This window comes from Erythrolamprus reginae, chromosome 1, assembly GCF_031021105.1.
Source record: "Erythrolamprus reginae isolate rEryReg1 chromosome 1, rEryReg1.hap1, whole genome shotgun sequence".
NCBI classification, from domain to species: Eukaryota; Metazoa; Chordata; class Lepidosauria; order Squamata; family Dipsadidae; genus Erythrolamprus; species Erythrolamprus reginae.
Window position 1 is genome coordinate 241873934 of NC_091950.1, and position 17275 is coordinate 241891208.

At 42.8% G+C, this 17275-nt stretch overlaps 1 protein-coding gene across 1 annotated transcript; it reads right to left on the bottom strand.

The window, feature by feature from the left end:
* Positions 1–766: 766 nt before the first annotated feature.
* Positions 767–17275, bottom strand: LAMP5 (lysosomal associated membrane protein family member 5). Its single transcript, XM_070738221.1, has 6 exons — positions 17194–17275; positions 16652–16824; positions 15769–15900; positions 15085–15190; positions 10976–11164; positions 767–2235 (listed from the first exon to the last, which is right to left on the bottom strand). The coding sequence occupies exons 1-6, from the start codon at positions 17258–17260 to the stop codon at positions 2057–2059; spliced, it is 846 nt and encodes a 281-aa protein (XP_070594322.1). The 5' UTR covers positions 17261–17275; the 3' UTR covers positions 767–2056.

The following is a 17275-nucleotide window of genomic DNA, read 5'->3' on the forward strand; positions in this document are numbered from 1 at the left end:
TCTTGAAGTAAGTCCCAGGGAGGGAGGGGGGAAGCAGTAAAAAGAGGGAGCATCCCCTTTCCTAAAGTCTGACCAATGTAACCAGAACTTCAGAGGTTGAAGCAATTTGCTTTCCAGTAAGGCAGATACGGTCAAACTCACGTTGACACATGACTTATCAGAACTTTTTTCCTTCGCTAAACCGGGCAGAGGCGGGGCCAGCACGTGACACATGCAGTCCGCGGTTTTGACACCCCTGCAGTAAGGAATAGATGCAGCCAGCTTTAAGCACTCTACTAGACTCCTGTATTTATGCACCATAAACATTCTTCTGGATGCTTGCATTGAACTAAGTCAGATTTGTTTTAATTACAGTCTGTGGAATAAAGTAAAATTGGCTAATTCCTCATATAGTGTTAAATCCAAGTTAAACCCATTTATGGCTTAATGCAGTGAATAAATCAGCACCCTGGCCCAAAGTTAAACTACTCTGAGCCACCAATAAACATCTGCACAGGTTAATCTGGGGGATATTGAATTCAATGGATGGATGGAAAGCCGTGGATAAACTGAACCTGTTTCTCTAAAGAACCATGCCACAAAACTCGGACTGTGATCAGGATTGTGACATTCCAAAACTCTTATCCTTTATTTAGCTGGAGGCCTCTCTCATGCAGTCCTTTTTCCTTAATCCTCTAGCATTTATTACATCTCGTTCTTTCTTCTTTGCCTAGGAGTGTCAATAAAATATTTGTCTAAATGCTCCATAATAAGAATACTCCACATTAAGCAACATAAGTTTAGGATTTATTGGTTTTTGCTGTTTACTTCCATATCTATATTTACACATCAGTTATTTATAACACCTGAAAGTTTCTGCATAGTAAGATAAACATTTCTTGGTAATAATCTTATATAATCATTACATTGCAGTAGGCATTTTTTTTCAGTCACAGTACATGCAAAGTGTACAGCCCATAAGCATTTCTCACACCAGAGCTTAACACTCTTGTGATTTGAGCAGCAACGTTCATAAAACTGTTTGGGTGCCAAAGCATTTCAATAAGCAATAAAAATACAAAATAAAAATCTCCAAGCTTTAAAACCATAGAATCTTAATCTTGGCTCTGTTTGAAATATATTTCAAATTGAGATGAGTTGAAGTGGAAATGAGATGAACTGGATCGTATGAGCAAGTCCTGAGGGTGTTGCTTTAATTTACCCAAATGGCATTATTCTTTTGGGAATATGTGAGATTTCGGTAGAGAATCCTACCATTCCTAGAGCTTTGGAAAAACAGGATTGATAATGGCAACTCCATAAACTGAAGGAGTGCTAGTGAAGGAACAGATGAAATCTGATGACAGCTTCCAGGCATGGAGAAGGAAAGTGGAATTTTTGTCAGTTCCCTGTTTCCCTTGAACTACTGCTCTCATCCTATTGTGCAATATTCCATGCAGATTTTGCAAAAGATGGTAAATGGAGCAGAAGGAAAAAGGAACCAGGATTTTCCCGTGAGCCGTGAAGACTCCACCGCAGGAACTCTGTTCCCAGACCCCTTAATCCAAGCCATGGGCTTACATTGTGGATGGAGAACTAATTAGCGCGTGCTAATGGTATGCCAGTTTCATCAGCCGCAGCTAGCAAGGCAAAGATAGAAATGGTGAGAACTATAGTCCAGCAAACGTGGAAATGGAAGGTTCCACAGGTTCATTTGTCACTGTCCTCATTCCCTTCACCACCATTGAGGTAAATACATTTTCAGAGCAAAACATACATTTCCATTCTCTACCACCATCACCACACGAATGGAAACGATGCTTGGCCAATGTAGGGAACATTGCCTGTTGGGTCAGTTCTCCAGAGAAGACAAAATTATTTCCCTGTTTTAAGCATTGAGAAATGGCTGTTTTTCCATCCCCTCCCCTCCCTTCCCAACCCACCCTCCCCTTGCATCCCCCCTCCCATCCCCCACCCCTCCATCTGTCAGTATACAGTATATTTCGTAGTGTATAAGAGGCCCTGACCTATAGGATAAAAAGTGCTTTTGCTTGAGCTGATCTCTTTCCTTTGCCAGCTATCCCATATGTTTATACTCCGATCTGTCCCGTGGAATTTGGACTTGGTTGGCTGTCATTTTGAGGTGGATGTGATAGACACCGAGGGTTACCACAATAACCAAGCCCAAGATCAAGCCCAATATGAGAGGAAGGGTTTCTTCTAATTGTTCTCTTTGATCCACTGGACATTTATGTTCTGCAGCATAGAGAAAAGAGAAGAATGAGGAGAGACGGAGAGAAGTGTTATTTTGCATACAGGTATTTCTCCTACAAAACAAAGGATTACAGTGGTACCTCTACTTAAGAACTTAATTCGTTCCGTGACCAGGTTCTTAAGTAGAAACATTTTTAAGTAGAAGCAATTTTCTCCATAGGAATCAATGTAAAAGCAAATAATGCGTGCAAACCCATTAGGAAAGAAATAAAAGGGGAGGAGGAAGAGGAGGAGGAGGACAGTCGCTGCCAAAGGAAGAAGGTGAAGGGAGGGAAATAAAAAAAATCCAAATCTTTACGGCTTTAAAAAAAAAGAAGAGGGAGCAGCGAGGAGGAGCACACACCTCTCATACACCCGGCGTGAAACTGCCTCCCATACACTGGCTGCTGCTGCTGCTACCTGCTGCCTCTTCCTTCCCATGCTGAAGGGCTTCCCTCTCCTCTCGCTCGCTTTGTAGCCGGCGCCTTTCCTTCGTAGGTGACTCCTCGGCTGCCCAGAGCAAAGGGAGCGTTTCTTTTCTCTGGGCGTTGGCAGAGGTTTATTCCCTGTCCAAGCGCCCAGGGAAAGGAAAATGCTTCGTTCGCTCTGGACTGCCAAAGCTCCTTAAGCGCCACCAAAAGGCTCCTCTGGCAGCCCAGATGGCCGGGATTAAAGGGGGAATGGCAGGAAACTGGCCAAGACTTTGTGCCGCTCTCAAAATTCATGGGAATTTTTTCCAGGCTTGGCTTGTTAAGTAGAAAATGGTTGTTAAGTAGAGGCGTTCTTAAGTAGAGGCAAAAAAATCTTGAACACCTGGTTCTTATCTACAAAACGTCTTAAGGAGAGGCGTTCTTAAGTAAAGGTACTTTTATTTTCCTCAGACTTCATGACAACATACAGATGACTCACCAACATACACCTCTCAATTATTCTAAGCTGAATAGAAGAAAATGGACTGGCTTTGGGTCCTGCAGGAGATAGAATTTCAATCTAGATCGCCTCAGTCCTAAACTGAAATTTAGCCCATTGTGTTAAAGTTGTGCTGTATGAAACCAAGGAGTAGGACAATTTTAATGTAATACAAGCCCCCTATGCCCTTGAAAGTCTGATATGCATACTGGTTGGGTGTAATAAAATGTGCAAGTGAAGAAGTGGAAGAAAATGTTGGTTAACCACACCCACAGCATCCCAGGGATGAAGCAGCACATCCCAGATTAGGACTCAAGACAACAGACTACAGAGTCCTGAACTGTAGGAGGAAGGGGGAAACCATTTTGATCACACCTTAGAATCTCCTAGGGCGTATTTATTAGGTTAGAAGGCTTTAGTCCGGCAAGATTCTGTCTATTAGAAGTAAGAAAATATAGAACTGCATTTGATTGAATCTCACTATGTCATTTTAGGCCTAACAGTTAGGAAGCCAAAGCAAGCAACCCAAATTAGTGTTCTTCACTCATTAGGTCAATAAGTCTTGCCTTACTTACATCTGTAAGAAACCAAACTGGAGTAAAACCCTCATTATGAGGAGAGCACTTGGTAAAGAGGTCAGTTTTAAAAACCTTCAGGTCAGGAAGCCACTTGAAAGAACAGTTATCGGTTCACTAGCCTTGCAGCAATATCTAGTTTCTCCTGTTATCTTTTAATCTGATGGATCCCATCTGCTTTGATTCAGTTTGCAATTCTCAAATAGCTAGAAAGGAAGAAAGCCCAGTAGGACAGCTGTAAATGGCAAGGATCATTTAAAATGTTTGCCTTTGAAAAATAAAATTAAGACATGCATATAAATCCAGCCCTGGAACTCAGTCAAACTCACCACTGATTGTATTGCTAAATAGAAGAGAACCACACATTTGTACCCTCAAAGTTTTGTTTGTGGACAGTTGTGGCCAACCAATCAAGAAATTTTAGAAATAGTAGGCCTTTTTGCAGCAACCCACCAGTTCCTACTATTAGGCAGTGTGGCAGTTGCTGCAGAATAGATGCTAAAAACAGAGATATTTTCAATTACTGTTATAGTCCTTTGCAATCTTAATGGGAAATTCAGAAAGAGAGAGAAAATAACATATTGTCCTTTACCACTGCTGTAAATATATCTTGCACCATGCCTGCAAAAGATACCTGCTTAAAATGCATATTTTACTCAAAATAGAATGCCAACACAATAAACATCCCTCAAAACTTTCCAAATTTCACTCTTTTCTTCAGACATTTTTTTTAAATGTAGGAAGACATCCTACAACACTCTTGAATTTCTAGGGTTAGAAAATAGAGGGGGGGGGAGGATACACTTTCTGAATAATTTGACATGTCAGCTAGAATAGCCAAGCTATATACCCTGAGGTGCTATTCTTGTATTGCAGTAAAAACTATCATGATAATGCTTTTGAGTTGGATCAATAAGCAATAGAGAAGTTGCCCAGGGGACATGAAAGTATATGTGGAAATTTGAATTAGGAGTCACTTCACTATACAAGCCAATGTTAGGCACATGTGTCTATTTTACAGACTGAGAATGACATAAAGTTTATTATATGAAATCACGATTGAACTAAACTAATGTCAAGAATTCAAAATGAGAACAACAACTGAGCAGAAGGTAAACAGCAATTCCCACTGTTGAAGGAAGGGGAAAGGGAAGGGAAGGCATTAAAAAATCACTTTTTCCCCCCTGTTAACAACCTTCATCATAAATTGATGCAAGTGTAGTGCAGTCCACCACTATAATTTGAAGAAGCATCAAGCTGACAGATAAAATGGGTACATACTGGAAGAATTTGAAAAGATGGACTACAGTGGGGATGAACATGGATTTTAATTATTAATCATGGAAAACAATTATAGCATAACCAACCTGAAGCCTTGGATCAAATAGTTGGTTATGATGCCAAATTTCTGATTTCTCTACTAACAATGAATACTGAAGACAATTTATCCAATAAATACAAAGAACTTCTTCAAACTCAGATTAGCAAGATTAATGTGGAAAAACTGCTATAGTGGCAATAGAAATTATAGCAAATGCACTTTGCTTTCATATAGGAATCGCTATCTTGGCAAATCAAAATATCATATTTTTCATTCCTTCACACACTCTTGATGCAAAAGAGAGGAGGCCTCCTTCCTTCCTTCCCTTCCTTCTTAGAAACATAGAAGATTGACAGCAGAAAAAGACCTTATGGTCCATCTAGTCTGCCCTTATACTATTTCTTGTATTTTATCTTAGGATGGATATATGTTTATCCCAGGCATATTTAAATTCAGTTACTGTTGATTTACCAAACACATCTGCTGGAAGTTTGTTCCAAGCATCTACTACTCTTTCAGTAAAATATTTTCTCACGTTGCTTCTGATCTTTCCCCCAACTAACCTCAGATTGTTCCCCCTTGTTCTTGTATTCACTTTCCTATTAAAAACACCTCCCTCCTAAACCTTATTTAACCTTTTAACATATTTAAATGTTTCGATCATGTCCCCCCCCCCCCCCTTTCCCTTCTGTCCTCCAGACCAGTGATTTTCAACCTTTTTTGAGCCGCGGCACATTTTTTACATTTACAAAATCCTGGGGCACACCACCAACCAAAATGACATAAACAAATAAATAAATGAATGAATGAATGAATGAATGAATAAATAAATAAAATAAATAAATAAATAACCCCCTCATATATACAATCCCATGTAACATCTCCTTATAAATACAGTCAATCATCAATCATCCCTCCTCAAATTTATACCACTGTCTCATTTCTGGGTACTTCTCCTGTCTTTCCCCCTTTTCTCTCTCATGTTCCTCATTTCTCTCTCTTCCTCCCTTTTTCCCTCATTCTCCCTCTCACTTCTCCTCTTTTTCCAACCCTCTCCCCCCCCCCCTTAAGTGTGTGTGTGTATATACACTCAAACTATTTCCAAAACCAGGTGAGGGCTGGTTTTTTTTTCTCTTTTATTCTTTTCAAAAACAGGTGAGGGCTGGGGGGGGGGGGTTCTTATTATTTGGGTGCTTTTTACCATATGCTTCAAGAATCACCTCTCTCTCTCTTTTGTTTCTCTCTCCTCTCATTCTCTGCCTCAATCATTTTCTCATTTCTCCTTTTTTCTCCCCTTTTTGTTCTCATTTCTCTCTCTCTCTCTCCTTTCCTCTCCCTATCTCTTGCTTTCTCTGTCTCCTCCTTTTTCTCTCTCTCTTTCTCGTGCACCACGCCGGCAACAGAGAGAGAAAGAAAGAGAGAGAGCGGAGAGAGAGTGGAGGGCGGCTTGCTGGTCCGCGGCCCCCTGGATCAGCGGCCCCGCATGGCCCCAGCACAGACTCCGCGGTTGCCTTCACCTCCGCCCAAGAGGCAGTAGCCACATTCACCCCTTCGCCCTCCCAGGTGTCCATGGCGCTCAGCGCCCGGCCATTCGCCGCCGCCACCTCCGCCTCCCGGTACCCCGCCTGACTTTTACCTGCAGGAACGGGTGGCCAGGCACCACGAAGGGGGGCGCTTGAAGGCCACCACGGCGCCGTTATTGTCATCAAGGCGCAAAGCCACGCAGTCCCGGATCGCTCGCTTCTCCGGCCAGCAAGCCGGCTGCCTGGGAAAGCGGCACACTTTTTAAACACGCGCTTTTAAAATGCGGCGCTTTCCTGGGCAGCTGGCTTTGCTGGCCGGAGAAGGGAGCAATTCAGGACTGCGTGGCTTTGCGCCACTTCAAAAATTTCTGCGGGAGGGGGGGTTTCATAATGGCTGTGTGGGCGCACGCCCACGCAGCTTAGAAGCAACAGTCGCCGGCGCCCTCCCACCGGGCCCCAAAAGCTCACTTGTCATCACCGGGAAGCTCCAGCCAGGCCGGGCTCACGGCACATCTGACCATGTCCCGCGGCACACTAGTGTGCCGCGGCACACTGGTTGGGAAACACTGCTCCAGACTATACAGATTCAGTTCATTAAGTCTTTCCTGATAGGTTTTATGCTTAAGACCTTCCACCATTTTTGTAGCCCGTCTTTGGACCCGTTCAATTTTATCAATATCTTTTTGTCAGTGAGGTCTCCAGAACTGAACACAGTATTATTCCAAATGTGGTCTCACCAGCACTCTATACAGCGGGATCACAATCTCCCTCTTCCTGCTTGTTATACCTCTAGCTATGCAGCCAAGCATCCTACTCGCTTTCCCTACTGCCTGACTGCACTGTTCACCCATTTCAGACTGTCAGAAATCACTACCCCTAAATCCTTCTCTCCTGAGGTTTTTGCTAACAGAGAACTACTCTTTCTTCCTTCCTTCCTTCCTTCCTTTTTTTCTCTCTCTCCCTTGCTTTTTTCTTTCTTTCCTTCTTTTTTGAGAAGTCATGCCAGCCTGAACCTGGTTACTAGCCTCCTTACGTACCTTCCACTCTTAATAATGCAGCTCGACACTGATTGCCCACCCAAAAGTAGCCCACCCTCCAAGTTCCTCCAAATCCCCGCTTTCTGTAGTGAACAAGCTAGGGACAAAAAAAGCTCTTCCCCTCAACCTGCATGCTGTTATAGGCTCTTCACTCCCCTCTGCACCAAGGTAGTGGGCAGTGGCTCCAGGTGGCAGCATCTTCTTGGTCTTGGGTGCAGAGCTGGTAACAGCAGGCAAATAGAGGAGAAGCACGTTTCGCGCCCCCAGTTTGTGCAGGAAAGAGATTGGAAGAGATCGGAGGGCAGGCTCCTTTAAGGTGGGCGAACACTGGTGTAGATCAGCAGGGAGGCTATAAGGAGACCTGTTCAGAGGGATCTGGGTGGGGTGAGCTCTGCCTAATTCGGCTGTTATTTTTCCTCCCCAGACCAGCTCCAAGCAAGCTGTGCACAAACGTCAGCAGCTCTTGCGCCACCTCCTACACCACTTGCTGGGAGCTGCTGCAGAGGGGGATGAAGAGCCGCTAATAAACAGCATGCAGGTAGAGAGGAAGAGCTTTTCACGCTCCCAGCTTGTTCACTGCGGAACGAGGGCGCTTGGAAGAGCTCGGAGGGCAGGCTCGTTTTGGGTGGGCGATCAATGTCAGGTTGATGGAGGCTACATAGGGAGACCTGTTTGGAGGAACCTGGGTGGGGCGAGTCTCACCTAATTTAGATGTATATTTTTCCTTTCCAGACCTGCTCCAAGCAAACAGTGTAGGCAACAGCACTGAAAGTTGTGCACCACTTGCTTGGAGCTGGTCAGAAAAGGAAAAAAGCCTCTAGTGGCAAGAGGCGCGCTGGCCGGGAATGCTTCCTTAGAAGAAGTATAAGGCACCAATATTTGCCGGCGCGAATGGCCATTCTGGACACTGCCTGGAGTGAGAGGCTGGCAGGAGGATGAGGAGCAGCAGCAACAGACCATTTGTGCTGGCAAAATTTGGTGCAGGAGGCTTTCCAGGCCGAAAACAGGCTGGGAGGGATGTGCAAGTGGCACATATGTAGGAAAGCAGGCATGCGCGGGGGGCAGGCATTGCATTGTGGGTATCGGCACGCATGTGCGATATCGCGGGCACACACACACACACTTTTGGCACACAACCAGAAAAAGGGTTGCCATCACTGGTATATAAGATGCAATGGACGACAAATCCCTACTCAGTGCTTCTGCTTATCTATTAAAAAGCATACAAAATAGACTCATAATATACAAACTGTATGTTTTTATACACAATACTTAGGAATTTTTGGATCCCTTGACAGAAGATTAGATAGGCTAATTATTATGAGTCATGGTAGAATCATAGTTCTGAAGAAACCTATCGCTGTCAAGAGAACTCCCCATCTCCTTCAGCATTCCACTGTTGGAGAGATTCTACTCACTGAAATCTGCATTCCTACCACTTCTCCCCCACTGATTCTCCCCTGCTCTTTATAAATACAGAGAATATCTGCTTCGTTCTTAAAATGTATATTTTAGAGAGTCTGGCGCTTCCTATTCAGAAGGAAAGTATCTCTGGACAGCGATCATCAGAAGCAAAAAACAAACAAAACTGGCAGGATTGTTAGCTTCATGTATTGGCTATTTGGAAATTTAGCCTAATCTATCAAGGATTTTCTTATAACTGCAGATCCTTGATCCCTATTTATGCATATTGGATTATAACATCTGCACGCTGTTACACCAGCACACGACAGACATTTAATAAATCCTCTATAGTTTGCCACAACATTCTTCAGTCAGAGAAATGTTAACCCCACTGTTAACTGGAGCAGGATTAGATAGGGCATTACCTATTTTGACCACCTGTTGTCTGTTTGACAGGAACGCACGATTGGATATCAGCGTTCCTGTCAAACAGACAACAGGTGGTCGAAATAGGTAATGCCTTACCTAATCCTGCTCCAGTTAACAGTGGCGTTCCCCAAGGCAGTGTCCTTGGACCCACTCTCTTTATACTCTACATAAATGATCTCTGTGACAATATTACAAGTAATTGTGTTCTCTTTGCTGGAGATGTTAAACTATTTAATACCTCTGATAATACTTCTACCCTTCAAAAGGACCTTGACCACGTAGCTGAATGGTCTAACAACTGGCAACTCCAAATCTCATCGAACAAATGCGCTGTCCTACATATTGGTAAAAAGAATCTGAATACTAAATACACACTTGGTCAAAGACCTTGGAGTACTCATTTCCAATGACCTAAGTGCCAGAGCCCACTGCAACAGTATTGCCAAAAAAGCACTAAGATTCACAAACTTAATTCTACGTAGCTTCTTCTCTAGAAACACCGATCTACTAACCAGAGCATACAAAACATTCATCAGACCAATTCTTGAATACAGCTCACCTGTATGGAATCCACACTGCATAACAGACATTAATACAATTGAAGGAATCCAGAAATATTTCACAAGAAGAATCCTCTACTCTTCCTCACGCAACAAATTACCTTACTCCTCCAGACTTCAATTACTATGTTTAGAAAATTTACAGCTACACCACCTCCGAACTGATTTAACTGTTGTTCATAAAATCATACATCAATGTATACTCCCTGTTAACGACTACTTCACCTTTAACAGAAGACCACACAATAGATACAAACTAAATATAAATCGCTCCAAACTAGATTGCAGAAAATACGATTTCAGCAATAGAGTGATCAATGCCTGGAATTCACTACCAGACACTGTTGTTTCCTCCCCCAATCCCAAAATCTTCAACCTTACAGTATCTACATGTCATAATGTCTTTTTATCTGTTCTATCTCTACTTTATATTTATATTTTGTTAAACGTACTACAATACAATATTTGTATGACAAATAAATAAAATAAATTTTAAAAATATAGAATATACATTAAATTAAAAAGACAATGGAAATTTTCACCTTGGGATCATAAACATTTTGTCAGAACAGTGATGAATCTGTATTTACTGAGAAACAAAATCTCCAGCTACCAGTAAGCAAAATGCCCCCCCCCCCAAACCTTGAAAGAAAGCATTGTGGAATGCCATTGGAGATAGTTAGCTCTTCATTAGGTGCCATGTTGCCTTGGGTCACTGCAAGCCTCTGCCCTATGCTTTCTTTCAAGGCAAAGCCTTATTGACATCACTAATCTTACATCAAGTTTCCCAAGGAGTGCACTAAACATGCTGTTTATTTTTTAAACTAAAAGAAGGAGCCTTCCCCCATTTCTTCAGCTACGATACGAAATCCTGGTCTTTATCTACCCCAACCTTCCACAAAAATTGCTTGCTTCCTCAATCAAGAGCCTCCATTGACTTTCCAAATTGCATGTATAAATTGACAAGCATCCAGAAGTCCCTTACCTTCACTGAAAACAAAATCAGAGCTGATGTCAAAGGGCTGGAGGCGGACCTCTGACAGCAAGAGAACAACTGATTTTTGGTGGTCACCGGAGTTTAAGGTGATTGTCTGCTGAGCTTGACATTCGTAAGACTTCCCAGCTGGGGTGACTAAAGCAGAGAGGTGACGTGTTGTGACCGTGTGTTTCCCCGCTGTCAAGAGGAAAATATTATTATTGGATGACTATCATACTTTTTTCTTTCTAGTCCAAATGACTATTTAATATGGTATTCCATGACCAACTGTATTTAATATATTTTATAAATATGTTCTCCACACCTCTGAGGTTTTAATAACATCCACATTAAAAAGAAAAAGACTTCAGAGAATGTCTGAAGAATAAGAAATTTGATTAAATTGCTAAAAAAAAAACATTTTTCTTGAGACAAAAAATGTGGACAATAAATATCAACAGTGTCTGTAAATATGCATTTTGTACTTTGTATGCTTTTAGTCTTTTCTCAGTTTTAGTATTTTTTTTTCCTTTTCATTTTGTGTATGTATGTAAGTGTGTGTGTGTGTGTGTGTATGTATGTACAGTCTATTTTTACAAATTGGATAAAGACTGACATTAAGAATTTGAACAGTCTTCTGTTTTTGCAGAAAAGAAAACTAGTTTTTCTAAAATGTTTAGAGATTTTAATACAGTGGTACCTCTACTTAAGAACTTAATTCATTCCGTGACCAGGTTCTTAAGTAGAAACGTTTTTAAGTAGAAGCAATTTTTCCCATAGGAATCAATGTAAAAGCAAATAATGTGTGCAAACCCATTAGGAAAGAAATAAAAGCTCGGAATTTGGGTGGGAGGAGGAGGAAAAAGAAGAAGAGGAGGAGGACAGTCACTTCCGAAGGAAGAAGGTGAGGTGACGGGAATCAAAAAAATCTAAACTTTAAGGCTTTTTTTTAAAAAAAGAGGGATTCTGAGGTGATGAGGAGGAGCACGCACCTCCTATACACCCGACACAAGGCTGCCTCCCATACACTGCACCAGAGAGAGAAACCCAGGGGGAATGGCAGAAAACTGGCCGGGCCTTTGTGCCGTTCTCAAATTTCCTGGGAAATTTTTCCTGGCTCAGGTTCTTAAGTAGAAAATGGTTCTTAAGTAGAGGCAAAAAAATCTTGAACACTTGGTTCTTATCTACAAAAGTTCTTAAGTAGAGGTACCACTGTATTTGCTCTTATAAATTAGGTTGTAATGCTAATAGGCAGATGTTGGAAGGAAGTGGATAGCAAGAGAAAGCTGAATAATATGCAAATAAACAGACATGTGTTCTCTCATACATTCATGCTGTTGTATATTAGAAGCATAAAATCTTAATTTCCATTTTCATGTCATTCCTCCAGTCCTTGTATTCAGAAGTACATAGCACAATGTGATGAAAATCATTAAATGCATAAGCAAAAGACCCTTTATTTCCCATTAGGATCCTAAAATGATGCTCACAGTTCAACACCTAATGGCTTATGCTGATGATAGCAGCTATGATGATCCCACAAGGAATAGCAAGTCCTAACTAGAAATTCAGCATTAACAGCAGTGCTATTATTAACTTTCTATGACTAGATCCAGCTTGGGGGGGAAAACACACACACCTTTTGCAGATAACATTCCCAGGGAATCACGCTCCACCATTCATGTAGTGTCACATGTAACCCCTTCAAAGCAGCATCACAAATGGGTCCTGAGTGGCCGGATGACGCAAAGTACTGCTGATGGGGCAGAATTGGACATAAAAAAAACCCCAGATGACAAGTCCTATTGGAATGACCTCTGGACATTGCAGATCACAACTCACAACTCATCAGTTGTTTGTAGGGATGAATGGAATTGTAGAACGATTCATCAGGAGGAGAAATATTCGTAAAGGTTTATATTGTCCAATACACTCTCACAAAAAAATATCAACTTTCCAAAGTATAGGAAAAATGGATTGAGTGGATAATGCATTAAATGTTTGCATTATGTTTGCATAATGCAAACATTTAACTCTGAAAAAAGGGGGGATTTCAAAATATAAACAACCCACATGATGAAAAAAAATGCAAAGATCTTAATAAAGTTAGAATCAGAAAGAATAAAACAAAAATATCACGCTTTTGTTAAAAGGGACTGTACCTGTACAACCACTCATTTAAGAATAAACACAATTCATTCAACAGGAATTATTTTGGAATACAAATGTAAAGAATTACACTGAATGGCTTTAAAAAAATCCTGATTTTTGTTGCAGATCCAGTCTGGGTAAGCTATAGATTCACATATAATGGCCAATACTACCGCATTGTATGTGAAAGAGATGGGACATTTCAAGCCACTACTGCAGCATTTTTTATACATTATTTTAATGTAAAATAGGCTTTTCTTCCTAATTAATTCTTAGAAATAGACAAAGATTTAATGATCCAAATTACTCAGGAACAGATAAAATACAGATGGGTATGCCTTTGGCATGCTTCAATGCAGCAACGTGGTGGGGGTAGGGAGGGGAAGAACGGACCCTAGAACATTCTGCACTGCGGAGGTGCCCAGTGACAAACACAGGCACCAAAAGGAAGCCCATAAGAAAGAAACACAAAGAAATGCAATGGTAACACTAACCATTGATAGAAATATAAACCCAAATAGATAGAAAGTGGTCGTATTTTAGAGCACAGTAAATACATTTGAGATGTGCAACATCTAACTGTTCTCTATGTTAGATTGCTTGAATTTTCAACCTCCCTGCTCCCACAAAAAAGAATTACTAACTCCAAATTCCAAGTAAAGGAAAGCATAAAATAAAATATTAGTTTTCTAATTGCCCTTCAAGAATTATATAAAACTCCCTTATTTAACTGCCCAAACCCAACACACTACACTAAAAAGTGCTCGGCCCAAAATTAGAGTACAGAAATGCTGTCTTCATTACAAATTCATTACTATACAGTATGATTTTGTATTATAGTACAATACGTAGAAGTGATTTACAAATGCTACCCCCTAACAAGCAGTATAACTGTTACATCATTTGGGGGAAGAGGTTTTTTTTTTTAAACTGTAAATAATCCTTGCTTCTGTTTTAGTCCCAATTTATTTGCTTCATAATGATTAGAAAAATAAAAAAGGTATAGTCCTGATCTTCTCACAGTGATTTTATTCTTTTACAAATTCCGGAGGTTTTTCTTCAATTAGAAAAGGGGTTTTCTAATATATCTAATCTAATCTGATCTTTGTAATCTTTATCTAATCTTTCTAATGTAATATATTATATCAATGTAATTGTTTGCTTCCATCTTAATATGACAAAATGGCATCGAAACCTGCCATAACACTTGTTTTTATAACTCCTAATTTTAACCTAAGCACGATTTACTACCGGTAGTATGGGAACTTTTGCTCCAGATCCCGGCTGATCGTGGGGCCAGGCATCACTTTGTTCCAAAGGCGCTGGCCTGGGGGCCATACAGTATGGTTGGTCGGTTGGTTGGTTGACAACAAGGATGCTCTTCTTTTTACCCTCTTGGAACAACTGAAAGCCTTCCACAGATTCTCAAAACCAGCCGGCGGCTTTGGAAAAGCCGGGCCCCGCTTTAGGTGTGATCATTGCACCCCATCCCCCGTTTCAGGCCCCAGTCGGATAGAGTCGGCTGCCCCTGATAGAGAGAAGGGGGAACTGGGATGAGAGGGAGGAGGAGCCGTCGGGGAAACGTGGGCGCCCGCTTTATCCGCACTGCGGGCCGGGGAGGGGGCACCGGTCTCAGGCCTGAGCCAGATGCGTTTGAAGGGACGAGGTGGATGAAGAAAACAAAAAAGACGGGGGGAACCGGCTGGAAATGTTTCAGGTTTCCTCCCGCCGCCGCAGCGCTTGCAAGGTTTGCAAGCAAGGAGGCCCAAGTGGCTCTTGAACGGCGCGGCCTGGTCGTCTCTCTTGCGCTCTCTATCCCTCCTTTGACCCACCTCAGCCTCACCATCCGCGCGACCCTCGAGAGCCCTGGGCTTTTCTATCTTTTTCTCTCCCCAACTGACCTTCAATTTCCTCAGCCGCCGCCCAGGCCGACCCGCAGGCCTCGGCTTTGGCCGCGCTTTACTTACGGTTCACGGCGCCTTTGAAGTAGGTTCTCTCGCTGCTGTCGTAAACGAACTGGACTTTGCTCATTTTCCACCAGGCCTCGGAGCCAGAACTTTTGTTACGAGTCTCCTGTCGAGAAGGGACAAGAAAAACAAGAAAAGACCCGAAGTTCGAGGCAAGGCAAAGGAAGCTCTCGCCGCCCGCCATCCCTGGACCAAGCTAACGTTTATTTTGCCCGCGCTCGCAGCTTTCTGTGCTCGGCCGGGGCAGGAGGAAGTTGACTTGATCAGTCGGCTGTTTTTCCCCGCGCCTTTATTATTCGGCTTACAGTGTTGTAGTAGTAGTAGTAGTAATAATAAATATTATGAATAATTAATAATACACAGTCCTAGAAGCTTGGGGTGTTCGACTTGTGATATTGTGATACAAAATCCAGCATATAAATCTCGTTTGCTGTGTATTACTGTTTTTTGGTGAATGAAATAATAAAGGCTACGCCAAACTAGCGTTGGGAGGGGTCTGTTCCATTTCATTTCTCTCCCCGCCTTCCAACCTCGAGCTAATTCCTTCACTTAGTTTTTCTCGGGTCCTGCGGGGTGATTCTGCCTCTCTCCCCACCGCCCCCTTCCCCGGCATTTTTCCTCTTTCCCCTATGCCAGGGCTTTCCTTCCAGGCGGCCCTTTGGCGCGGTCTTCCCGTCCTGATACCTTGACAAAATAAAGGCTGAGGGCGTAAGCTTTGTTGAGCCACAAGATGTGGAGCTCGGATTCGTTGCTGCTGCATTTGCCTCGCTCCTCGGCTCCGCGCGAAAGCGGGATGTAGGCTTGCTCGGTGATCATCTGAAAGGCACGCCATAAACACAACAAAAACATTTCCACAAAGAGCATCGGGGGAAAGATGTGAGGTTTTCCCTCCCTCCCCACCTCCATCTCCTGTTCCAAATATAAGATAACAAGACAAAGACATAAATGTGGCTAGCTTCAGCTCCCCACAATGGGTTAGACAGAAACGTAACCTTGTTTACTTGTACCACCCGAAATGTAATAATAATTACTCGTATTAACACCAATGCTCCCCCCCATACTCCCCGCACCTCCGGGCTCCAGGGACCCGAGATGAGTAATTATATCTTTTTATTCTCCCCCTCGCCCCCCGGTAGGCAAAAGGAAAAAGATTGAAGTAAACTTTGTGCGCTTTCCACGATTTTTTAAAAAAAGTCTTTTCTGCAGCAGCGAAAGGAGACCAGGAGCGGGGGCAGGACAGACAACTCTTTGCAAACTATACGTACGGGTGTGTGTGTGTATGCAGCGATGCTTTAGCTGCAGTTTCCCCGGGTGAGTGACAGGGAGGGGGAGAAAGCGAAGTTGCATCGCCTTAGCAACGCGCCGCTTTTTAAAAAAAGATGAATTCGAATCCTCCCCTCTTTCTTTCTCTCTCTTTCACCGATCGTGCGCGCGGGCGCACTCACACATTCTCTCTTTCTCTCTCTCACACACACATATGCCTAAACTACAGATTTCCCCAAATATTGAAATCCATCCTCGCGCTTTTTAAAAGACGATCTCCAAATCAAAAAGAAGACAATCTCACGTCGACGACATTGATGGCCCAGATCTCGTAGGGGACGACTAATTTGGCAGCGAATTCCGCCATGAGGCAGGTGGTTCCGTTTTCCCGAACGACAAAAATGGCCTTTTCGGGATTGGGAGATAAGCCCGAAAGGTTTTCCACTTCTTGTTCTGCCAGCCCACCGGCGAGGGCGTCTGTTGAGAGAAAAAGAAAAATAGGGAAAAAGAGAGAAGCAAGAGGATTCAGATTTAGCTTTAGGGTTTCTCTCAAGCGGTAGCTTCTGTCATATCTGGGCACGAAGTTAAATCAGTTCGAATTTCGCCACAGAACTCCGGGATCTGCCTTCCCCGGGGCGGTGGGGACTGGAAGGAGGGGAGCTTATTTAGTCGCATCTATTTTATTTACACCCAGGATGCACAAACGATCTTTTTCTCACCTCCCCCCCCCACCACCACCACCACATCGAGCTGGAAAAATGGCAAATAGGCTGAACGTTTTCGGGATCTGCGGGAGGAGAGGCGAGTTCCCGCTATAAAAAAAGGCGGGAAAGCGCGTGTACTCACGGCAAAGCAAAAGCAGTCCCTGCAGTGGAGGGATGGCACCCGAGGTCTCGCACCTTCTCCGCTCCATGCTTCTTCCCCAAGC

Coding starts and splice junctions, on each gene's coding strand:
- LAMP5 (XM_070738221.1), bottom strand. CDS start 17,260: ATGGAGCGGAGAAGGTGCGAGACCTCGGGTGCCATCCCTCCACTGCAG. Junction 15,191..15,768: donor TCAGCCTTTATTTTGTCAAG/GTATCAGGACGG, acceptor CCTTCTCGACAG/GAGACTCGTAACAAAAGTTC. Junction 2,236..10,975: donor TGATTTTGTTTTCAGTGAAG/GTAAGGGACTTC, acceptor TCTATGCTGCAG/AACATAAATGTCCAGTGGAT.